Source organism: Dermochelys coriacea, chromosome 1 (assembly GCF_009764565.3).
Source record: "Dermochelys coriacea isolate rDerCor1 chromosome 1, rDerCor1.pri.v4, whole genome shotgun sequence".
Classification (NCBI taxonomy): Eukaryota; Metazoa; Chordata; order Testudines; family Dermochelyidae; genus Dermochelys; species Dermochelys coriacea.
Genome location: NC_050068.2, coordinates 353834556 through 353858812, shown reverse-complemented (window position 1 = coordinate 353858812; position 24257 = coordinate 353834556). Strand labels below are relative to the sequence as shown.

At 57.4% G+C, this 24257-nt stretch overlaps 1 protein-coding gene across 2 annotated transcripts in view; it reads left to right on the top strand.

The window, feature by feature from the left end:
- Positions 1–24257, top strand: part of SHANK3 (SH3 and multiple ankyrin repeat domains 3) — a 695549-nt gene that overhangs the window by 62705 nt on the left and 608587 nt on the right. For both annotated transcript variants that reach the window (XM_043500373.1, XM_043500369.1), the window contains exon 3: positions 8848–9174. In XM_043500373.1, the coding sequence (XP_043356308.1) occupies positions 8917–9174 (258 nt within the window). In that variant the 5' untranslated portion in view covers positions 8848–8916. The remainder of the gene's footprint in view (positions 1–8847; positions 9175–24257) is intronic.

The following is a 24257-nucleotide window of genomic DNA, read 5'->3' as shown; positions in this document are numbered from 1 at the left end:
CCAGGCTGGGCCCAGAGCCAGCCCTCTGGCCGGCCAGGCATCTCCTCCCAGCTCCCATGGTGCGTTTCCTGGGAGGCTGTATCCCTCCAAACAGCAGACTTCCCTACAGTCTCTCTGCAGCGCATCTGTCATCATGCGGTGAAGACTGCCTGCCTGTCTGTGGAATAGTGACACTGCAAGCACCAGGGAGAACTTTCAAATGGGATCCCCCCGGAGATGCATTGCTGTGGGGCTGGGATGCCCCCAGGGGTACATTGCCAGCGGGCTGGGATCCGTCCCACAGTGCATTGCCAGGGGAGTTGGGATCCCCGTGGTGTGCATTGTTGGGGGAGCTGGGATTCCTCTGTAGAGTGCATTGCTGGGGGGAGCTGGGATCCCCCCGTGGGGCGCAGTGAAATGCTGGGATCCCTCTGTGGGGTGCAGTGAGGGGGTTCTGGGATCCCTCTGGGAGGTGCATTGCTGGGGGGGAGCTGGGATCCCTACATGGGGTGCAGTGAGGGGGTTCTGGGATCCCTCCGTGGGGTGCATTGCTGGGGGGGGCTGGGATCCCCACAGGGATGCATTGCTGGGGGGGGCTGGGATCCCTGCAGGGGGTGCATTGCTGGGGGGGCTGGGATCCCGACAGGGGTGCATTGCTGGGGGGGTTCTGAGATCCCCACAGGGGGTGCATTGCTGGGGGGGTTCTGAGATCCCCACAGGGGGTGCATTGCTGGGGGGGGCTGGGATCCCCACAGGGGATTATTATGACAAGAATCTTCCCTTGTGCATCTGCTGCCACTTCCGTCCATCACCCATCTCTGTAACCCGGCCAAGTCACTCCTGTTCATGTGGCTAAGCTCCCTCCCCACATGCTGCTCATCCCGTAGCCGCTAGGGCCCTAAGCCCCTAAGCGAGGGCTCCTTACGCAGCTGTAACTCTGTCCTTCTCAGGCTGATCTCCCACAGACTCCAGGGAGAAAGGGCCCTGCGGCTCATAAATGGCCACTTTGGGTGCCTCAGCATCCTGGATGCTCCCCAGGAGAACCTTGGTCCTGGTTTTCCGAGGTGCTGAGAACTTACCTCTGGTGGAGCTGAGTGCAAGAGGCAGGTCTGCCCGTGTCTCTGGCGCGTGTGAGCATGCCCTGCTGGTGATGCCAGGCACCCGCTGCTCTCCCCTGCTGCTGTCACCATTTCCCCACTGGCCATGCCTCCTCCTGGCCAGCAGCAGGGCAAGTTTCATCTTTGCTGCATCCAGCGCAGAGCAGCTAGCTGTCTTTCATGCTCCTACTTCCCCTGTATTCCCTCCCCAGCCCTTTGTTCTGCAGCTATCTTTGTCCGCTCCTCCTCGCTCCCTCCCTGACCAAACTTGTGCCTTTATCTTTGTACTGCAGGGAGACCTCAGATAGGAGCTTGAGTCTTAGCGGTGTGTGAGTCACTGGCCATTTCTTCCTCCTTCTCCCGTGCTACTACCAGGCACCCCTACTTTTTCCCTGGCGTTTCTGCCTACAAGCCCTCTTTCCCACTCCCTCACTCTGTCTTTTTCCCAGAGCCCCGGAGATCTTCACCTCCAGGACAGGTCTCTCCACGTCCCAGACCCATGAGCCAGCTGGTGACTGCTGCTTCTTCTCTGCAGAGGAACGGTTGCCTTGCCATGCCCTTGTCCTGGGACTGGCAGGGGGCTACAGGCCATGGGAGCTGCACAGGGAGCCTGGGCTGTGTGCTGAGCTCTGCATGGGGGGAATTTTGCATGGGGTCCCTTGGGCTTCCCCCTTGCTTCTCTCAGTTGCACTTTCCTCACTAGGTCCCCTTCCAGAGGCAGAGTGTCCCAGGAGATGCTTCTCCACTCTCCAGGGCAGTGCTAGGCTGACATAGGTCTGGGACCTGTCGTTCTGGGCTTTCCCTGGGCCTGAGCAAGGGCAGGTTTGCACCATCTGCTCTGGAGCTGGTCAGAGGCTGTCATTGCTGCCACGCCCCATAGAATCATAGAATATCAGGGTTGGAAGGGACCTCAGGAGGTCATCTAGTCCAACCCCCTGCTCAAAGCAGGACCAACCCCAACTAAATCATCCCAGCCAGGGCTTTGTCAAGCCTGACCTTAAAAACCTCTAAGGATGGAGATTCCACCACCTCCCTAGGGAACCCATTCCAGTGCTTCACCACCCTCCTAGTGAAAAAGTTTTTCCTAATATCCAACCTAAACCTCCCCCACTGCAACTTGAGACCATTACTTCTCGTTCTGTCATCTGCCACCACTGAGAACAGTCTAGATCCATCCTCTTTGGAACCCCCTTTCAGGTAGCTGAAAGCAGCTATCAAATCCCCCCTCATTCTTCTCTTCTGCAGATTAAACAATCCCAATTCCCTCAGCTTCTCCTCATAAATCATGTGTTCCAGCCCCCTAATCGTTTTTGTTGCCTTTCACTGGACTCTTTCCAATTTTTCTACATCCTTTTTTCTTGTAGTGTGGGGCCCAAATCTGGACACAGTACTCCAGATGAGGCCTCACCAGTGCTGAATAGAGGGGAACAATCATGTCCCTTGATCTGCTGGCAATGCCCCTACTTAGACAGCCCAAAATGCTGTGAGCCTTCAGTCATGGAGTCCCCAGGCGATACTCTGGAGCTGCTCCTTATGAAGCCAGTCAGGACTCTGGGGAAGTCTCCTTTCTGGGAGCAAACTGTCTGCAGGGCAAACAACTCACACAGCTTTCACCTTCCTGGGTCTGGCCTCGGAGCATTCAGCATCCTCCGCCCCTCCGTGCGCTTCCTACAGCGAGTTTGCTCAGGCGGGGTCCTGGGAAAGCCAGAGGGTCCTGCCCCCCAACTCCGCAGTCAGACGTGACTCTCAGCCAGCCAGTAAAACAGAAGGTTTATTAGATGACAGGAACATGGTCTAACACAGAGCTTGTAGGTGCAGAGAACAGGACCCCTCAGCTGGGTCCATTTTGGGGGGCAGTGAGCCAGACGACCATGTCTGTACTTCACTCTTTGTCTCCAGCCAGCCCCAAACTGAAACTCCCTCCAGCCCCTCCTCCTCTGGGATTTGTCCCTTTCCCGGACCAGGAGGGCACCTGATTCCTTTGTTCTCCAACCCTTTAGCTCTCACCTTGCAGGGGGGAAGGGCCCAGGCCATCAGGGGCCAGGAAACAGGGTGTCGGCCATTCTCTGTGTCCAGACCCCTGCACACACCTGCCCTCTAGGGCTCTGCAACGATCATCCACCCTTATCCCACCCCCTAGATACTTAAGAACTGCATAGGGGAAACCGAAGCATCCCCACACTATTCAGAGGAAACATTAAGAACAGGCCCACTTCATCACACCTTCTTGGCAACCAGGGCACACTGTTGACTCATATCCAGCTTCTGGTCCACTGTAACCCCTAGGTCCTTTTCTGCAGAACTGCTGCCGAGCCATTCGGTCCCTCGTCTGTAGTGGTGCAGGGGATTCTTCCGTCCTAAGTGCAGGACTCTGCACTCGTCCTTGTTGAACCTCATCAGATTTCTTTTGGCCCAAGCCTCTAATTTGTCTAGGTCCCTCTGTATCCTATCCCTACCCTCCAGCAACTCTACCTCTCCCCCCAGTTTAGTGTCATCTGCAAACTTGCATAGGAGCCTTTGTGTCCCTCTGATCATTCTGGCCCACCTCTGGTCTGGGAGCCCTGGGTAGACCTAGCCTTGGAGAAACGTCAGCCCTCATGTAATTTCCAGCTGGCCCAGGGAAAGCCCCTTCTAATTTGCTGCCTTTCTCCCCCCCCCCCGCCTCCTGGGGAAGAGCAGCCAATCAGAGCTCCTGCAAGAGCCAGGTAAGGCTCTCCTACCCCCTTGCCCCGGTGGAGGGAGCAGAAAGAGCCAGCTGCTCAAGGTGGCTCTGCTACCCCCTGCCCCCATCCTGGGGTGGAGCAGTACAGAGAATCACCCCTGGAGTGGGGGGCAGGAGCAGAAGTGAGGTGGGTGCTGGGGGCAGAAATAACTGCTGGGTGGGAGGCAGGTCTGGGGATGGGGGCACAGTTGGGGGCTCAGGAGAAGCTGGAAGCTCTGCACAATTCAGCAGCTGTGAGAACTGCGGCAGGGCCAGAGCCATCTCACTCGTGCATGAGGGAGGGTTGGCAGAGCTGTGACTGCCCCACACTCATGGCAGGGGACAGGGGGGACCCAGACAGCTCAAAGCACACATCATGATTGCGAGCCCTGGGCTGATCTCTTGGTTCTTTGGCATCTGACTCATGATTTTTGAGCTTTTGGGGCCTCTGGGGAATATGTACAGGGGATTGAGACATCATACCCACTGGGACCCATTGGCTTTCAGTGTCCACAGACACTGCCTCCCAGAGAATGATCTTCCCACCCCTTCTCCTCGGCGATGGCTTTCCCAGCAGAACCTCACCAGCCGGGAGAGCCAGGCTAAATCTGGGGTCAAGCTTTGGTTTTCCCAGCAGAACCTCACCAGCTGGGAGAGCCAGGCTAAATCTGGGGTCAAGCTTTCACTGACGCCAGCCCTCTGCAGTCCCCCAGCCTCTGGGCTCGCTGCCTGGGGGCAGGGCCATTAATTATTTCCTCGACAGATCCAGGTCATCCCTTAAATCTCTTCAGCTCTTTGACACTCTTCAAACAGAAATAGCCCCAAAGCACAAAGTGGGTTAATACCTTGAGGCCCAGCTCTGCTTGGCTCTGGAGCTGCTTCTCTTGAATGGGCAGAGTCCTTGGATCTATGCTCAGCTGGGCCTTGGCAGCACTGGGGATTGCCCCAGCTGCAGTCATGGATGGCTGCTGCTTGACACCAGGGTAAGCGCCGTCGGTGCAGAGAGTGACTTTGCATATCTGCATTAGGGGTTGCATGGGTACAGCCTCACCAGTGGCTGTAACTGGGGCAAATCCCCCCTTACTGGAAAGGTTTGGGGTCAGGGGATGGGTGTGGTTGGGGGGGCGGGGTCAGGGGATGGTGTGGTTGTCGGGAGGGGCTCCATGCAGTGCGTAACTGTAACTCGTGGGGCTGGGAGGGTGACTCGTGATTATGTGCAGTGCTCTTGGATCACTGTTATCCTCACTGCAGGAGACACACCAGCTTTTGCTTAGTGGCTGGCAACATTCAAGCACTGAAAGGGTCAACAGATGCCAGGGTCCAAATTCAGCCGTGGAGTTCATTTCCCTTGGAAATCGAGTGGGGCTGGAGCCGCTTGGGCCACACCCATGGGTCATGCTGATAATGCCTCTCACTGTGGCCTCTGGCCTCCCAGCAGCTGGAAATCCCCAGCCTGGTCCCTCCAGGAGATTTTGCTGCAGGGAGGGTGGAAAGGAGGAAGCAGAGGGATGGAAGGAATGGGCCCCATTCCCTGACAGTGTTTGCCGGCCGACTCCTTCCATCTCCGGAAGGGGTGTGAGGAATCAGAGGGGTTCAAAGAGGGGCAGCAGGAATGATCGGGGGGCTGGAGAGGCCGACAAGACTGGCCCTGCTGACCTTTGTGGGGAGGCAAAGGAGCAGGGATGTGATGGGGTACCGGCAAATGGAGAAAAAGTGTTTCACTTTCCCCCAGTGCAGGGAGATGAGGGGCCCTGTCACCCCACAACAGCTCAGGCCTGGACTCCCCTGAGTCACGTCAATGAAAGGGGCAAATTCAAAACTGACATAAGGAAACGCTTTTTCACACAACGCACAGCCAGCCTGTGGAACTCACTGCCACAGGACAGCAGGGAGGCCAACAATTTAGCAGGACTTAACCAAGGCTCAAACACTGACTTGAGTAACAAGAACATCCCGACTAACAGTACATATTAAAATAGACCAGCATTTGGGGAGGTCTGTAAACCACTCTGCACCTGGCCAGGGCCAGCCTGATTATTGGGGGTCAGGAGGAACCAAGCTAGCCCATTGCTGCCCCTTCCCAGCCTGCTGGAGACCAGAGGCTGGGCTAGGTGGGTCCTGGCTTGATCCAGGCTGGCCATCCTCATGAACTTGAGAGAAGAGAGCTAACAGGTCTTGCTGGCAGAGCCCCAGGGAACTGAGGGACAGGGGCTGGCCCCAGAGTGGGGAGGCACCCCTTGATTTCCCCAATGGGTCCAGTGCTGGGGGGGGCTGGGACATCCCAGGGGTGCAGTGCTGGGGGGGGCTAGGGTTCCCCCAAGAGGGGGTGCATTCTTGGGCAGGCAGTATTGGGGGGATGGGGATTCTCCCCATGCAGTGATGGGATCCCTGAAGGGGGTGCAGTGCCAGGGGGGCTGGAATCCCCAGAGGCTACAGTGCTGGGGGATTGGGATCCCCCAAGGGTGCAGTGCCAGGAGGGTGGGGATCCCCAGAGGGGGGTGCAGTGCCAGGGGGGCTGGAATACTGGGGGGTGCAGTGCTGGGGGGGAATCCAAGAGGGGGTGCAGTGCCAGGCGGGCTGGGATCCCCAGAGGGTACAGTGCTGGGGGATTGGGATCCACAGAGGGGGGTGCAGTGCCAGGACGGTGGGGATCACCCAGAGGGTACAGTGCTGGGGGATTGGGATCCCCCCGAGGGTGTAGTGCCGGGGGGGCGGGGATCCCCAGAGGGAGTGTAGTGCCGGGAAGCAATGGGGACCCCCAGGGGGGGTGTAGTGCCAGGAGGATGGGGATCCCGAGAGCGGGGTGCAGTGCCAGGAGGGCAGGATCCCAGAGAGGGTGTAGTGCCGGGGGGCTGGGATTTCCAGTGGATGCAGTGCCAGGTGGGTGGGGATCCCGAGAGGGGGGTGCAGTGCTGGGGGTTGGGGATCCCCAGGGGGCAATGGGGATCCCCCTGGGGTGCAGTGCCAGGGGGGCAGGTATCCCTGGGGGGGTGGGGTCCCCAGGGGGCGGTGGGGATGTGAGGATCCCTCTGGGGGTGCAGTGCCAGGGGGGCAGTGGGGTTCCCCCTGGGGGGTGCAGTGCCAGGGAGATGTGGTGATACCCCTGGGGGTGCAGTGTTGTGGGGCAGGGATCCCCAGGGGGCAGTGGGGATCCCCCTGGGGGGTGCAGTGTTGGGGGGGATGTGGACATCCCCCTGGGGGTGCAGTACTGGGGGCTGGGATCCCTGGGGGGGTGCAGTGCTGGGGCGGATGTGTGGATCCCCAAGGGGGTGCAGTACTGTGGGTGGGGATCCCCGGGGGGGTGCAGTGCCGTGGGGGTGGTGAGGATCCCCCTGGGGGAGCAGTGCCCGGGGGGGTGCAGTCCTGGGGAGGGGTGGATGGGGGATCCCCTCTGGGAGGGTGCAGTACCGGGGTGGGGATGGGGGGATCCCCCTGGGGGGGTGCAGTGCCACGGGCGGATGTGGGGATTCCCCCGGGGGGGTGCAGGGCCGGGGAGGGGATGGGGGGATCCCTCTCGGGGGGGTGCAGTGCCACGGGCGGATGGGGGGATCCCCCGGGGGGGGTGCAGGGCCGGAGAGGGGATGGGGGATCCCCCCGGGGGGCTGCAGGGCCGGAGAGGGGATGGGGGATCCCCCCCGGGGGGTTGCATTGCCACGGGCGGATGTGGGGATCCCCCGGGGGGGTGCAGGGCCGGGGAGGGGATGGGGGGATCCCTCCCGGGGGGTTGCAGGGCCGCGGAGGGGATGGGGGGATCCCTCCCGGGGGGGTGCAGGGCCGGAGAGGGGATGGGGGATCCCCCCCGGGGGGTTGCATTGCCACGGGCGGATGTGGGGATCCCCCGAGGGGGTGCAGGGCCGGGGAGGGGATGGGGGATCCCTCTCGGGGGGGTGCAGTGCCACGGGCGGATGGGGGGATCCCCCGGGGGGGTGCAGGGCCGGGGAGGGGATGGGGGATCCCCCGGGGGGGTGCAGGGCCGGGGAGGGGATGGGGGATCCCTCTCGGGGGGGTGCAGTGCCACGGGCGGATGTGGGGATCCCCCGGGGGGGTGCAGGGCCGGGGAGGGGATGGGGGGATCCCCCGGGGGGGTGCAGGGCCGCGGAGGGGATGGGGGGATCCCCCGGGGGGGGTGCAGGGCCGGGGAGGGGATGGGGGGATCCCCCGGGGGGGGTGCAGGGCCGCGGAGGGGATGGGGGGATCCCCCCCGGGGGGTTGCATTGCCACGGGCGGATGTGGGGATCCCCCAGGGGGGTTGCAGGGCCGGGGAGGGGATGGGGGGATCCCCCGGGGGGGTGCAGGGCCGGGGAGGGGATGGGGGGATCCCCCGGGGGGGTGCAGGGCCGGGGAGGGGATGGGGGATCCCTCTCGGGGGGGTGCAGTGCCACGGGCGGATGGGGGGATCCCCCGGGGGGGTGCAGGGCCGGGGAGGGGATGGGGGGATCCCCCGGGGGGGTGCAGGGCCGGGGAGGGGATGGGGGGATCCCTCTCGGGGGGGTGCAGTGCCACGGGCGGATGTGGGGATCCCCCGGGGGGGTGCAGGGCCGGGGAGGGGATGGGGGGATCCCCCGGGGGGGTGCAGGGCCGCGGAGGGGATGGGGGATCCCTCTCGGGGGGGTGCAGTGCCACGGGCGGATGGGGGGATCCCCCGGGGGGTTGCAGGGCCGCGGAGGGGATGGGGGATCCCCCGGGGGTGTGCAGGGCCGGGGAGGGGATGGGGGATCCCTCTCGGGGGGGTGCAGTGCCACGGGCGGATGGGGGGATCCCCCGGGGGGTTGCAGGGCCGCGGAGGGGATGTGGGGATCCCCCGGGGGGGTGCAGGGCCGGGGAGGGGATGGGGGGATCCCCGGGGGGGTGCAGGGCCGCGGAGGGGATGGGGGGATCCCCCGGGGGGGTGCAGGGCCGCGGAGGGGATGGGGGGATCCCCGGGGGGGTGCAGGGCCGCGGAGGGGATGGGGGGATCCCCCGGGGGGGTGCAGGGCCGCGGAGGGGATGGGGGGATCCCCCGGGGGGGGTGCAGGGCCGGGGGCCGGACCCCGGCCCGGCGGTGACTCTCTCTCTCCCCGCCCCGGCCAGCGCTGCGCTGTGCGGGCTCTAGGTCCCGCGGCCCCGCCGCCCCCGCGCCGCCCCCCGCCCGCACGGACCATGCCGCTGCCGCCCGCCGCCGGCCAACATGAGTCTCCGGAGCCGCCGCCGCCCGAGCAGCCGCCGCCTGCGCGCCCGCCCCGCGCCCTGGACGCGGAGCCGGGGGAGCCCGCGGGCCGCGCCCGGGACGAGCCGCCCTATGCCAGCATCGAGCCCCCGGCCCCCCGCGCCGAGCCGCCGCCGCCGGCCCGCATGGAGGGAGCCGCCGCCGCCAGCGCCATCGTGGTGCGCATCGGGATCCCCGACCTGCAGCAGACGGTGAGTGGGGCCGGGCGGGACCGGCGCGGGATCCGGAGCGGGGCGGAGCGGGACCGGCCGGCGCCCCGGGACCCGCCGGCCCAAGTTCCCCGCCAAGGGGCTGTGACAGCTGCCGCTTAACCCCCGCGCTGCCGGAGCCCCGCGGCAGGTCCCGGCTGAACGCGGCGCCTGCTGCCTGGCTAAACTTTAAACCAACGGCAGCTGCTGGGGAGAGCTGGGCGGGGGAGAGGAGAGGAGAGGAGAGGAGAGGGTCCCAGACCAGACCAGACCCGACCCTTCCAGCGGGAGTCCCGCTGGGGCCCAGCTGCCCCCGGCTGGCTGCGGGGCACGGGGACCCCTCTCCCGGCTGGGTGTGCGCCTGCCACTGGAACCGGTGCAGCCCCAACCGGTGGTGGGACCAGAGGAGCGGGTATGACAAACTCCATCATGCCCTGTCTCATCCATCCCCCCAGCCTGGCTCCTCAGGGCTGGCCTGGAGTGTGCCCCAGTCCCTGGGAACCAGGGACTCATCCCTGGACTCTGACTCGCTCACCTCCCTGCCTTCCCCCCCCCCCCCCAAGTGCTGCCAGCAGAGAGAGCTGCTGAGTCTGAAAAACCAGAAGCAAATTCCCAGCTAATCAGGGCCCCTTGCGGCTGCTAAGCACAGGGCCAGTCCCAGCTGGGGACCTGAAGGAGCTGGCATCCCCTCAGTGCCCCTGTGCAGTGTGCCTGATGGTGAGGGTTGCTTCTCCCTCTTATTCTGCCCCAGCCACCTGGCTCCAGGCTGGGGCTCTCGCTTGCCTCTGCATCCGCCTGGCACGATGCAGTGATCTTGCAGAATGGGCGGCAGTGCTGGGACAGGCAGTGCTGCGGATGGGAGAGGCACTGGGGGCAGGCTGGCTGGCTGCACAGAGCTGCTCAGGAGGAAGAAACTGCCTGGGATTGCAGCCTGCTGCACATCAGGACATGGCTCCTAAGTCAATGCAGCGTCCTTCTGCCTCAGAGCACAGGCAGGGCTGCCTGAAGCCTGTGCTGACAGCAGAAGGGATGGAGCCAGGAGAGGAGCTGAGTTACTGAAGCACAGATTGAAACAAGTTACTGCTGGTCTGGTACCTCACCGTGCATGATAAAGAGGGATTCTGCTGAGATAGGGCTTGGTGACTGGAGAGCTACAGCGGGTGTTAGTGCAGGGCAAGGGATATCATGAAGGGGTGTGATACCCCATGCCCTGCTCTAACACCTGCTGTATCACACCCCCTCACTGATACACACAGCGGGTGTTAGAGCAGGGCACGGGGTATCACACCCCTTCACTGATACAGCGGATGTTAGAGCAGGGCATGGTCTATCAATGAGGGGGTGTGATACAGCTGGGTGTTAGAGCAGGGCACAGTGTATCTATCAGTGAGGGGGTGTGATACAGCTGGGTGTTAGAGCAGGGTGCGGTGTATCTATCAGTGAAGGGGCGTGATACAGCTGGGTGTTAGAGCAGGGCGCGGTGTATCTATCAGTGAAGGGGTGTGATACAGCGGGTGTTAAAGCAGGGCATGGTGTATCAGTGAGGAGGTGTGATACAGCTGGGTGTTAGAGCAGGGCACAGTGTATCACACCCTCTCACTGATACAACGTTCTCTGCTCTATCAGTGATGGAGTGTGATATGCTGTCCTCTGCTCTTAACACCTGCTGTATCGGTGAGGGGTGTGTGGTACACTGTAGTGTGCCCTGCTATAATGCTCAGATGTACCTGTGAGGGGGTGTGATAGAGCTGGGTGTTGTAGCAGGGCATGGTGTGTCACTGAGGGCAGGTGTTAGAGCTCGTTGAGGGGTGTCAACGAGGGTGGGCGATGGAGCCGGGCCCAGGGCGCCGGCGGGCGATGGAGCCTGGAGTCAGTTGAATGCGGGTGTTGGAGCAAGGCATGGTGTATTGATGAGTCTAGTTAGAGTGGGAGCTATATTGCTGGTGGTTGCTGGGTGTTGCCTGGCAGTGAGGGTGTGTCTACACTGCAGGAAAACAGCCATGGCTGGCCCATGTCAGCTGATCCGGGCTTGCCGGGCTCTAAACTTGCTGTGTCGGCATTCGGACTCTGGGACCCCTTGAGTGGGAGGGCCCCAGAGCCTGGGCTCCAGCCTGAGCCCGGATGTCTACACTGCAGGTTTAGCGCCCCGCACCCTGAGCCCCGTGAGCCTGCCAGCTGCCGTGGGCCAGCCACGGGTGTTGTCGCAATGTGAACATGCCCTGCGTGGCCTCCTGCAGGCTGTGCTCCGGCAGCCAGCAGTGCGGGCTCGGGGATGAGGGTCTGAAGAACGCGGCGCTCTCAGCTCTGCGGAACCGCTGGAAGGAGCTGCGGGGGCAAAGCAGGGAGGCTGCACTGCCTTTGCGGTCGAAGAATGGCCGGTGCGTTTTCATGAGAACTGACCTTGTGCTGCGGGAGAGGCCTCAGCACATGCTTGCTGGTGCTGAGCAGCTCCTGCCAGAGCCTCTGCTGGGGTTCTGAGCCAGGCCTTTTTGGACTGCTCTCCTTCCCTCCCTGGCCAGAGGTGCAGAGTGCTTTGGTGCTCCCGCCCCTCCCTCTCACCAGCCTGTGTGTCGGCGTGTCCATGCTAACCCCTCTGCCTTCCCCAGACTGATCCCTAGGGCCACAGCCCCACTCGCCCGCCAGCCTGTGTCCCGGGCCTGCTGCATCACACGACGCCGCCAGCAGTGCTCCGGTGGCATTGTCAGTACGGTGGAGTCACACTTGGCATCATCGTCAGGATGCGGTGAGCCCATCTCTCATTAGCTGTTCCCCTTCCCTGGTGCTCTCTCCTCTTGTGGACACCCAGTCGGCTTCCTGCTGCCCTCCAGGGCCCTGACCCAGCCCTGCAAGGGGACAATCCCAGAAATGGATTGGAGCAGCCTGCCAGGCCATCCAGTCCCTCTCCGGAGTGGGGTAGTCACTACCTTGCCCGAACTGGCTCCCCTCATCAGCCCCAGGGCAGATGGTGGGTCAGGAGGCCTGGTGGGAGAACTGGGTACTGCTCTGGCCCCATCACCAGAGAACATGTGCATCTCTACAGGCCCAAGCAAGGAGACATCACTTTCCCTAAGGTGAATCTGTGCTCACAGGAAGGGAGCAGAGAGGAAATGCAGCACTGCAGAGAGCCCACAGCTCCGCCAAGGAACGGGTGGTGCACGTGTGCATGGGGCCCATAGGGCTGTTCCACCACCGGCCCGGGGGGTGGGGGCAGCTTAGCTTAGCGGGCCCAGGAGGCAGGCTGGTGACATTCCCGCTGGGAAGGTGGTGCATTTAACACGCAGGCAGGAATGTGGAGCTGTGGCAGAGGGGGTGTGTCGGGCATGGGCTGCTGCGCACTGATAAGAGCAGAGAGGTGCTTGCATTCCACCAGGCAAGGCATGCTCACACCACATGCCTGGTTAATGTTTAGAGGAATTCTCTGCAGTCTCGGCTCTGGCTCAGGGCACAGGCACCTGGCAATTTTACAGCCAAAGCTGGGAAGCTCCCAGCGTGGTCACGCACACAGCGCCAGGCGGATAACAACTCTGGATAACAGAGAGCACAAAGACTCTGCACCCGCCAACTCCAGAGCTGTCGCTCAGTGGGGTGGTGAGCGTGAGACAATGTAGTGCTGAATAGGCTGGACTGCTGCCTATTCTGTGTCACCCACTGTTAGCCTGAGCGATGCCTCGCCCCTGGGGAAGCACAGCAGTGGGGTCTGCTAGGGCAGATGCTGCTTCTCCTCTGGGATAGGGAAAGAGCTCTGAAATACTGCCCCATAGCACCCCCACGTTATCGCGATGTCCAGCGTTCTCACAGGCAGGGGAATGGACTCTAGCTCCCCCTACAGAGCTCTCTCCAGCACGGCCGCGTTAGCTCAGCCCTGCCTGGCGCGTTACCCCGTACTGCCCCCATACAGAATTTCCATCAGATGTCCCCATTCCTGAGAGATGGGATGGATTTCTGCTGATTTCTTTATTCTTTGTGAAATTTGTCCCAGCCCCTTCTAAGCCAAGCCACAGGGGTTTTTCTTTTTCTGTCACGCAGCTTGGGGGCCTCTTCCTGCAACCAGGAGCTACTAAATCAGCTGGACCTGTTTCAGTGGGCCTGCCACCCTCCCCCGAGGATGGGGCAGGGGATTGCCGAGGGGTCTAAGGCACTAGCGCCAGGGATTTCAAAGCTGAGCTCTATGGCTCCATCCCCTGTGTGAGCAGATCCAGGCAGGGAATGTCCCTGATGGACAGTCCCATGTGGGAGGAGCCCCTCTGTGGCTCTTCTTAGCAAAGGCCCATGGAGAGGTAGCAGCTCTGCTCTCAGTTGCGCAAGGAGACACGTCTTCCCATGTTATCCCGTAGTCCCATTATCTTCCAGAGCTGTATTTAGGCGTTACTGTTTCGGGTGTGTGTGGCAACAGCTCTGCCGCTCCCAGCAGAGATCGGGGCCCATTGTGGCGGGCACTGTACAGACCCAGAGTGAGAGGCAGCCCCTCTCTGGACTTCCATCAACCCTGAGAATTAACCCTTTAGGGCCTGGGAAGTGGGATATTACAGGCATCACGTGGTTGTGGCTGAACTGGAGCCATCGGGACCCAGGTGGCGTAAAAAAGGTTTTGTCCTGTCTCTATAGCTGGCTCCTAACTCAGAGCCTGGCCTCCCACAGGGCAAAACTTCCTGTCTGGGTTCCCTGCACATTAGGGTGACCATATGTCCTGCTTTGGCTGGGACAGACTCTTTTTTAAGCCCTGTCCCGGCCATCCCTACTTTTTTGGCAAAAAGCGCTCCAAGGGATAAGTGTTGCCTGCTCTCCTAGGACCTGAACACCCAGAGGTGAAGATTCAGTTGCAGTCTAAGCAGATGGGGGCCATGGGTGGGGAGAGCTGAGGAATCATGAAGCTGAATTGGCCATTTTTTGTTCTGTTTTTATAAGTAGGTGAAGTCTAGCCTGGCTCCCCACTCCTGGCCCGGCTCCCCCCCTTAGCTCCTTGGGCCCAGCTCCCCCCCACCTCGGGCGCTCGAGCCCGGCTCTGTCCTTGGGTCAGCCTCAGCTGGCTGCTTTATTGTGGACATCCTGTCAAGAAGGTATTGAGGTGCTTGAGCCTGACAGGCTGGTTTTGGGAGTGTTCCATGCTTAAGGGTGGTTGGGGCCTGGCGTTGGTGGGGCTGGTTGGGGGTGACATGGCTGGGCCTCCTGAGGCTGGGGCTGGCCTACGTGGGCCTGGCTGGGGCTGACCTACGTGGGCCTGGCTGGGACTGGTGCAGTTGGGGCTGGCCTGGCTGGGGCTGGCTGAGGCTGGGCTCCCAACCATCTCTGTTGCTGGATGAGGAGCCGTTTGGTGGAGTTCGGGTTCTCGCCATGTTGGGAATCTCCTGGTGGAGGCTGGGCATTGTCCTCAGGCCCTGTCTCCTCCCTGCTATGGGTCAAGCCCAGGCTCTGTCCTTGGCTTCAATGACTCTTCAGGCCAAGGTGCCTGCTCTGAGCTGTGGCGGTGGATCGAGGCAGGCAGGGCAGTGAGGAGGCTGGGTCCGGACTGCACTCTGCCTGTATCAGAGCTGGGAAGGGAGGGCGCAGCCCCTCACCCTGGGCCTTACTCCCTCCTGCCCAGGGCTCGATTCTGCCTGAGCACAGTGGACACTCCCATAGGAGCAGGGGACTGGGCACAGGGGTGAGCGACATGCCTGAGGAAACTCTGGCCTGAGTCTCTCCCCATCTCCCACAGCTCCTTGTCCCTCAACCTCGCATTCCCCATCTGCCAGCCAGGGTGCTAGGGGCCGAATTTGTGGATATTTAAATGCTCAGGTGGAAGGTGTTACAGAGCCTGGGGAGGGTTCCAGTGAGCCTGCCCTCCCCTTTCCACTCTTCCCTCACTCTCCCCTTCCCCAGCGATGATTTCCGGCCCTTCCCCGGGGACAATTCCTGCCTGGATCCATCTTCCTGTCAGGGAGCGATGGGCCCCTGGCCCTTCCCCAGGGGATGATTCCTGCCTGGATCCATCCCCCTGTCAGGGAGCAACGGGCCCTGGCCCTTCCCTGAGGGCAATTCCCAGCAGGATACATCCCCCTATCAGGGAGATACAGGGCCATGGCCCTTCCCTTGGGGGTGATTCCTGCTTGGATTCGTCCTCCTGTCACGGAGCAATGGGCCCCGGCCCTTTTCCGGGGGATGATTCCTGCACGGATCCATCCCCCTGTCAGGGAGCGCCGGCCGCCGGCCATTCCCTGGGGGCAATTCCCACCTGGATCCATCTCCCTGTCAGGGAGTGACAGGCCCCAGCCCTTGCCCCAGGGGCAACTCTCAGCTGGATTCGTCCCACTGTCAGGGAATGACGGGCCCCCAGCCCTTCCCCTGGGGGTGATTCCTGGCTGGATCCGTCCTCCTGTCAAGGAGCGACAGTCCCCTGGCCCTTTTCCGGGGGACGATTCCTGCATGGATCCATCCCTCTGTCAGGGAGCGTCAGCCGCCGGCCATTCCCTGGGGGCAATTCCCAGCTGCATCCATCTCCCTGTCAGGGAGTGACAGGCCCCAGCGGCAACTCTCAGCTGGATCTGTCCCACTGTCAGGGAATGACGGGCCCCCAGCCCTTCCCCGGGGGCGATTCCTGGCTGGATCCGTCCCTTTGTCAGGAAGCGACAGGCCCCAAGCCCTTTCCCGGGGGACAATTCCCGCCAGGATCCATCCCCCTGTGAGGGAGTGACAGCCACTGGCCCTTCCCTGGGGGCAATTCCCGGCTGGATCCATCCCCCAGTCAGGGAGTGACAGGCCCCCAACTCTTCCCCTGGGGGCGATTCCTGGATGGATCCATCCCCCTGTCAGGGAGCAACAGGCCCCTGGCCCTTCTCTGGGGGTGCTTCTGGCTGGATCCATCCCTGCTGTCAGGGAGTGACGGGGCCCCGGCCCTTCCCCCAGGGATGATTCCCAGATCCAGCTGTCAGGGAGTGACAGGCCCCAGAATTTCCCATGGGGGCGATTTGTGGCCGTATGTGTCTCACAGGCTGGTTTTCCCTGATATTCTAAGTTTCACTTCCTGTCCCTTTTGGATCCTCCTTTCCCCCTCGGGCTCTGTCCCAGTAGAGACTCACCCGCCCTTAGCCAGCTGTTCAGTGTTTCCCCACATCTCCTTCCCTCCATCCCAGAGGGTCCTGTTGTGTGTCCCTGCACTCCCTCCATAGTCAGCATCACTCTAGTCCTGTGGGGCTCAGCGCTGAGCTCTGCACCTCTGGGGTGGGAGAATCCAGCCTGAGCAGTAGCTGGCAGTAAGAGCCATCCTTCCCCTCTTCTCTTTGCCTAGCAGCTGGCCTGTCAGGCTGGCAAGGCTGAGCATGCAGGCCCCCAGGTGGTCTGGGGTGCTGGGCAGGGAGCCCTTTTTCAGCTGTGTTCCTGGGGCTTCCCAAAACTATTCCTGCTCCTTTTCCCTTGGAGTGAGGGTTCCAGCATGGATCAGGCCTTTCGTCTTCCAGTGTTAGGAACAAGCAGCAGAGTGGCATTGTTCTCCAAACATGCATGTGCCCTGGCACCCAGTGCTGCAGGGGCCTTGCCTTCTCTCCACTCCCAGGGCCTCTGCTGTCTCTGGGCGCCCTACCTGCCACCCCGGAGGCTCCTCTCCCCCGTGAGACTCCCAGCCCATGAACAGTGCATTCTGATCACAAGCAGGTAATTTCCACACTTGTTAGCTTTCACGATGGGAATCTCAATAAGTCCCTCTGCAACTTGCCTGGCAGATTTGTAACTGCTCCTTTGCCCGGCTTTGCTGGTGACTGCTCCCCCTGGCTGCCCTCTCAGTGCCTGATGCACTTCTGGGGAGAAGCTGAGGTTTGAATCTCCAGGCTGAGACATTCGTGGCCAGCTCTGGCTCATACCTCCCCTCCCCTCCTCCCGGCTCTGCCCCAACAGTGCCGTCCCTGGGCTGCACGGGGGGCTTCAGCCTCCAGCACTGGCCTGGAACGTGTAGGGTCAGGGTGTGTGTTGCCTTTTTTCTCTGGGCCCTTCCCAGGGAGGGTTGGTGAGGACCCTCCCTCTGAGTCCGCTCTCAGAGGATGCAGTGAGTTCAGTCCTGGGGTCCCTGGCTGGGCACGGCACAAGCTGCATGTGGGATTAGTGCCACTAGTGAGTCAGGAGGGGTTTCTGTGCATTGGGTCAGACTCAGCAGCTGTTCTGCCAGCCCCTGGTTAAGGGGGAGGGCCTTTAGCTCTGGGCAGGCGTAGACCTGCTGGCTCTATACTCTGCCAGCCCTGTGGCACAGGCAGGACTGATGGAGTGTACTGGAAGGGAAACTGGCCCATTTGCAGGTTGCAACCCTGCTAAGCTGCAGCTTGTGTAGTGGCCTTAGGAATGAGGGGAAGGAGCAATGTGGTCAGTGTAAGCTCAAAATGTGAACAGTAAACAGGGCATTGTCATCATGTGGGCCTGTCTCCAGTAGGGTCCTGCAGGGATCGGTTCTTGGCTCTATGCTATTTAACATCTTCATCAATGACCTGGAAGCAAACATAAAGTTATCACTGATAAAGTTTTCAGATGACCCAGAAATTGGTGGCGTGGTAAATAATGAAGAGGACCCGTGACTGATACAGAGTGATCTGGATCTCCTGTAAACTGGGTGCAAGCAAACAATATGCATTTGAATATGGCTAAACGGAAACATAAACATCTGGGAACAAAGAATTTAGGCTTTACTTCAGGATGGGCGGCTCTATCCTGGGAAACAGTGACCCTGAAAAAGCTTTGGGTGTTGAGGTGGATAATCCGCTCAATATGAGCTCCCGGTGTGACAAAAGGGCTAATGTGATCCAGGGATTCATAAACAAGGGAATCTCAAGTTGGAGCAGAGAGGTTATTTTGCCTCTATCTGGAACTGGTGTGAACTGCTGGAATCCTATGTCCAGTTCTGGTGCTCACAATTCAAGAAGGATACTGATAAATTGGAGAGGGGTCAGAGAAGAGCCATGAGAATGATTAAAGGGAGAAAAATCTCATAGAGATAGACTCAAGGAGCTCAATCTATTTAGCTTACCAAAGAGAAGGCTAAGGGGTGACTTTATTACAATCTATGAGTACTACAGGGGGAACAAATATTTAAAATGGGCTCTTCAATCTAGCAGAGGAAGGTCTAACAGGTTCCAGTGGCTGGAAGTTGAAGCTAGACAAATTCAGACTGGAAATAAGGTATTAATGGTGACAGTAATTAACCATTGGAACAATTTACCAAGGGTTGGGATGGATTCTCTATCACTGACCATTTTTAAACCAAGATTGGATTTTTGTCTAAAAGCTTTGCTCTAGGAATTATTGTGGGGAAGGTCTCCGGCCCATGCTATACAGGAGGCCAGACTAGGTGATCACAATGGCCCCTTCTGGCCTTGGAATCTATGAATAAAGGGGAAACTGAGGCAAGTGCACCTATCATGCCACAGGAGAGCACCCCAAGGTGAGTGTTGTCTTTCACAGGAGTCCTGTTGGCAGGGCCAACAATGCCTCCCTCTCTCCCAGACAGATTTCGGGGGGAGTCCTTGGGTCTGCACAGGGGATGCAGTCTCTCAAGCATCTGTGCAATGGCAGAGGCTCTGGGTCCTCCATTGTCCCATCAAGGAGTTGAATTCCCTTCTGAATGGCAGTGAGCGGAGGAGAAGGTGCACTCAGAATGGAGCAGGGCAAGAACCTGATTCTCCTTCCAGCTTGGCCCATGGAGAGTGCAAATGTAAGAAGAGAGTGCTGGGAGCGGGGGCTGGGCACTAGGAAGACTATATGGCTCAGCTTTATCCGGAGGGGGCAGGAGTGGACAAGGGAAAGGGATACAAATAATGAATGGAAAGAGAAGATAGACTGGAGGCTGCCGCCTCCCTGTGGGGACCAAAGCTTGAGGTCTTCAGCCATGGGCACTGGGGCTCACACTTTGGCTTCAGCCCCAAACCCCAGCAAGTCTAACACCAGCTCTGGCGATCCCATTAAAATGGGGTTGTGACCCACTTTGGGGTCCCAACCCGCAGTCGGAGAACTGCTGCTTTAGACCAAGCACCGTGTGCATAAATGCTTAATTCTGAGACTGATCAGCCAGGATCTGGCACAAAGCTACGTAAATCAGAGAGCAAATTGGTTACATGGTGTGACAGATTAGAAACCATCTGTTCAGGACTTACCTATTCTATCACTTGAAATCATCAACAGAGCAGAGAGCCTAAGGAAGGAGGGGGTTACTCAGCATGCCAGCTAGGTTTCTAAGCCCAGGTTTATGGGAGACTCTGAGCCAAAGAGCAGGTAGGAGGGCCAGCCAGGGACAATTAACACAGACGAGGGGAAGCAGGCTGGATCAAGAACAGACAGTCCTCTTAGTGGGAAGATGCTAAATTGGGATGAAAGACAAAAAGCAGTTTGTGGGGGCAACACTGAACTGTGGACAAGCTGCTTTTGGTACTGCTGCTTCAGTGCATACAAGTCCACGTTTCTCAGGAGCTGCAGGGAACCTGGGATCCAGAACTGTCCATTGCAGCAGACACTGTTGGCAATGACTCTGGACCTTGCAGGAGGAAGGAGCAGGAGGTGGCCACAGCTCCCCTCAGTCACCCCTTGCGTTTCAGAAATGTTCAGGATCTGTAACTGAGCTGACTCTGGGGATGCACTCTTAGGGTCTAAGAGCTGGACACTGGTGCAAAGGGTCCCAGGACTATTGGGAGCAACAATGGGTGCTCTAGAAATGCGACTGTCATATTTGCTGATTTCTTGTCTGTAGCTTCAGTGTTCTGGGCCTCTTAGGATCAGCTCAAGGAGTCTCGGGCCAATGAACAGGGTGTGAGCCAGGCTGTTTCGGTGTGAGAAGGAATTGCTAATTCCAGTCCTGATGAACCATGTTTGAATGCAGTCTATGCTGTTTCATAGTGCTTGGGAATTTCATTCAGGCCTTTCCTGCAGAGGCGATTAAGCTTTTGATCTTTTTCAGAGATTCCAAGGCTAGAGGTACAATTGTGATCTGACCTTCTGTATGTAGCACAGATTATAGAATTTTTCCACAATAATTCCTAAACCCGAGCTTTTAGAAAAACATCCAGTCTGGATTTAAAAATTGTCAATGGTGGAGAAACCACCATGACCCTTGGTAAATTGTTCCAATGGTTAATAATTGTCACTGTTAAAAATGTACCCCTTATTTCCAGTCTGAATTTATCTATCTTCAACTTCCAGCCATTTGATTGGGTTAGATCTTTCTCTGCTACACTGAAGAACCTGTTATCAAATATTTGTTCCCCATGTATATACTTTCCAGACTATGATCAGATTACCTCTTAATCTTCTCTTTGTTAAACTAAATAGATTGAGCTCCTTGAGTCCATCACTATGGGCATGTCTACATTGCAGCTGGGAGCCAGCCCCTAGCCTGCTAAAAACAGCAATGTGGACATGGGTGCTTAGGTTGTGGCTTGGATTTGCCAGGGCCGGGGAGGCTTGACTATAAGTATTAGGGAGGGAGTGACTCTATAGCCTGGTGGTTCAGGTGTCTACCTGGTAGATGGCAGAGCAGGGTCCAGTCCTCCTGCTCCAATCCCTCCTCAATTATTTATCCAAACTGGAGCAACTTCAATAGGAGAGAGTGAGGGAGTCCCATATCAGAGTATCCCCAGTGCTTAGAGCACTCTCCAGAGAGGTGTGAGACAACTGTACAAATTCTTTCTCCCCATCAAGCAGAGGGAGGAGAACCTGGGTCTCCCAGGTCCCGGCTGAGTGCTCTAGCCAATGGGTAGTCACCACCACCACCTCCTTCTCTTGCTCTGGCCGTTTCGCGTGGAGCTGGGTGTCTGTCTACGTCATTCTTACAAGAAGTGGCTTAGGTGCCCTGGCTGCATGTCACCCTCTATCACAGCCAAATGCACGTGCAACACACTGCATCCCCTCCTCGCACGTCACCATACATGCATGCACACACACACACTGTGCATCCCTCCTTGCACATCACCCTCCATCGCAGACACACGCACGTGCACACACACTCCTGCATCCCCTCCTTGCACGTTACCCTCCATTGCAGCCATGTGTGTGTGGAGCGGGGTTCCTGTTCATGAATCGCTAGTAGAGATAGGCGCCTCCCTGCAGCCTGGATCTAGGTGCCTGTATCCCTGAGTGGGAGGAGCTTAAAACATGCTTTTCATTGCCATCTCTCACTGGCTATCTTAGGCAGCTACCTGTCTAATGTGTCGGCTTTTGTGAGTCACACTCTATGGTACCTATCTCTCCCCATGCTTTGTATAGGGACACTAGCACCTAGCAGGCTTTGCAAACTGCAGCCCGTTCCTGTGATTTTTTTAGGTGCCTAGAAATGAATCATTGAAATGCTCAGCATCATAATGCCTAAGTACCCTCTCTCACCAGGTCTCACCAGATCTTTGCAAGCAGAGCTCTCAAGTCTTGGAGAGCAAAGCTCCTTCTTTTAATGTCTTTTCCTTTTAACGTTGTTCCCTGTCATGTGTCTTTATTCAAAAAAATAAAAAGGGGAGAGAGAGAGAATCTAGGAAATTTCACACAATGCACATTTCTGCATCATTAAAGCTTCCCAGTTAAGCACTCAAATGCCAAAGTTAAGGTTTCCTGTTGAGCCTTCCTGTAACCCTGCCCCCTCTTGAGCATTTGTGACTCAACACGGTGTTTAATTACACAGTCACGTACAGTTTTTCAAACAGTACATAGCGTATCGTGCAGTTTTTTTCCTACAGCCTTAGAAACATTCTTGTACCATCTTGAAGTGCTGTGCACAGCTCTGTGTATGAGACATACTAGAAATTAGGAGACCATGGTGATGAGAGCAGCTTAAATGTCTAGCTATACTGAGCCTATGGATATAGTGTATATGAAGAGGTTTCAGAGTAGCAGCTGGGTTAGTCTGTATTCACAAAAAGAACTGGAGGACTTGTGGCACTTTAGAGACTAACACATTTATTGAAGTGAACTGTAGCTCACAAAAGCTTATGCTCAAATAAATTTGTTAGTCTCTAAGGTGCCACAAGTACTCCTTTTCTTTTAGCTTATATGAAGAGGACGTAGGAAATTATACTTACAATTTATTACAGGTTAAATGTCCGGCAGAGAGTAAGAGTGAGAATGTGCTGGTATACACAGCCCACTTAAATTCACAGCCAAGTTAGCTCTGCAGTTAACTTCTTCATTCCCAGTATTGCACCTTTGAAAACTCTGATCTTGGTTGAAAAGAGAGTATCTACCAGATTGGTGCCGACAAAAGCCTTGGCCAGTAATGATCTATTGGAGGATCCCTGCACCTGCATAGAACTCACTACAGGCCTAATTGGTAAAAATGCAGACAGTAGAGAGAGAAAGACTTACCACATAAACAGTGAGACAAGGTGGGTGAGAAAATATATTTTATTGGACAAATTTCTGTTGTTGAAAGAGACAAGCTTTTGAGACTTGAGGAGAAGCTCTGGGGAATCTCGAAAGTTTGTCTCTTTCACCAGCAGAAGTTGGTCCAGTAACTTTCGAGCTCCACAGAGCTCTGCTTTGGTCTCCTCTCTGTGGAACTTAAAAGCTTGTCTTTTTCACTTACAGAATCTGGTCCAATAAAAGTTTGTACTTCACCCACCTTGTCTCTCTCTTAGTCTGGGACCAATATGGCTTCAACAACACTGCAAACATAAACTTGTGTAATCATAAAGACACATGGTACTATTTAATGGCAAGGAATTGCATTTTTCTCGGTATGAAAAGATATTAGATGCTGATTGTGATGGGATCCCAGGAGTGCGACTTGGAACTGTGGGACCACTGTGCCCCCTTAACTCTCCAGCCTGAGCCGTCTCACACAATTGTATGCCAGTGACAAGCAGTAAAACCCCTCCAGGTGCTATTATCGCTCAGCCATCAGCATGTGGAGACCCACACCCAACTAAATTGCATGAATGCTCCCTGAGCCACTTTGAATTATACAGAGAGAAGCACCAGCCAATTGCCCCATCCCCCAGCCTTGCACCCCAGAAATATATTGTTTTACACTGCTCAAGACTCGCTTGGACAGTGCAAGCTCATTAATTAGTTTGCCATTTCAGCAAAGGAAAGTGGACATGCACCAGCCTTTGTCATCTGAGGTGAGATTCCCCAAGCACTTCAACCAAAACCACACTGTTTTAGGTCAAATATAAAACAGATTTATTAACTACAAAAAGATAGATTTTAAATAATTGTAAGTAGTAGGCATAGAAATCAAAGTTGGTTACATAAGAAACAAAATAAATTTGCAGTCTAAATTCTACAAACTAAGCAAGATTTGAATCAAGCAGTCTCTCACCCTACTAGATGTTAAAGGCAGCACACAGTTCTCAGTGCACAGGCTGGATTCCCTTCCCAGTCTGGGATCAATCTCCCTAGGTCAAAGTCTTTGTCTTCCAGACATACTTCCAGGTGTTGAGATGTGGGGGCGGGGAAGAGAGGTCCTGTGATGATGTCACTATCCTCTTTTAGATTTTCTTCCAGCTGCTAGAAAGATCCTTTCTGTGACATGGGGGTCAGGCAGTGTCCCCATTACGTACGTGCCCTGTCTTAAGGAGCCTCTGAGAGAGTGGATTTTTCTTGATGGGCCATCAATGCATGTCTAGCCTGTGATGGTTGCCCCTTTGTCCTTACTGAAAGGCCAGCACTAGGCCTCTCCCAACCTCACAACATAGTCCAGTAACACATCTAGCAACACTTTATAATGTCACATACAATGATCCTACATATAATTCAACAGGATATTACAGTTCAATAGACCAAAACTTTTAAAATGATACCTCACAAGGCATGCATTGTACAGAACATATCATAATCATATGGGTGAATATGGGGGTTCCAGGGTGCTACCTTGAGGTACAAAGTGCCACATTCCTGCACAAGTGTATCTGAGGAGAAGGATCTCCTGTTGTAGTCTTTGAGCAATAATGTGATTGTGTAATTACAGACGGGAAGTTAATGTGCCCATGAGGGTGCAGAATTACAATGTTCTGCATGTTTCAGAGTAGCAGCCTTGTTAGTCTGTATTCACAAAAAAGAAAAGGAGTATTTGTGGCACCTTAGAGACTAACAAATTTATTTGAGCATATGCTTTTGTGAGCTACAGCTCACTTCATCGGATGCATTCTGCATGG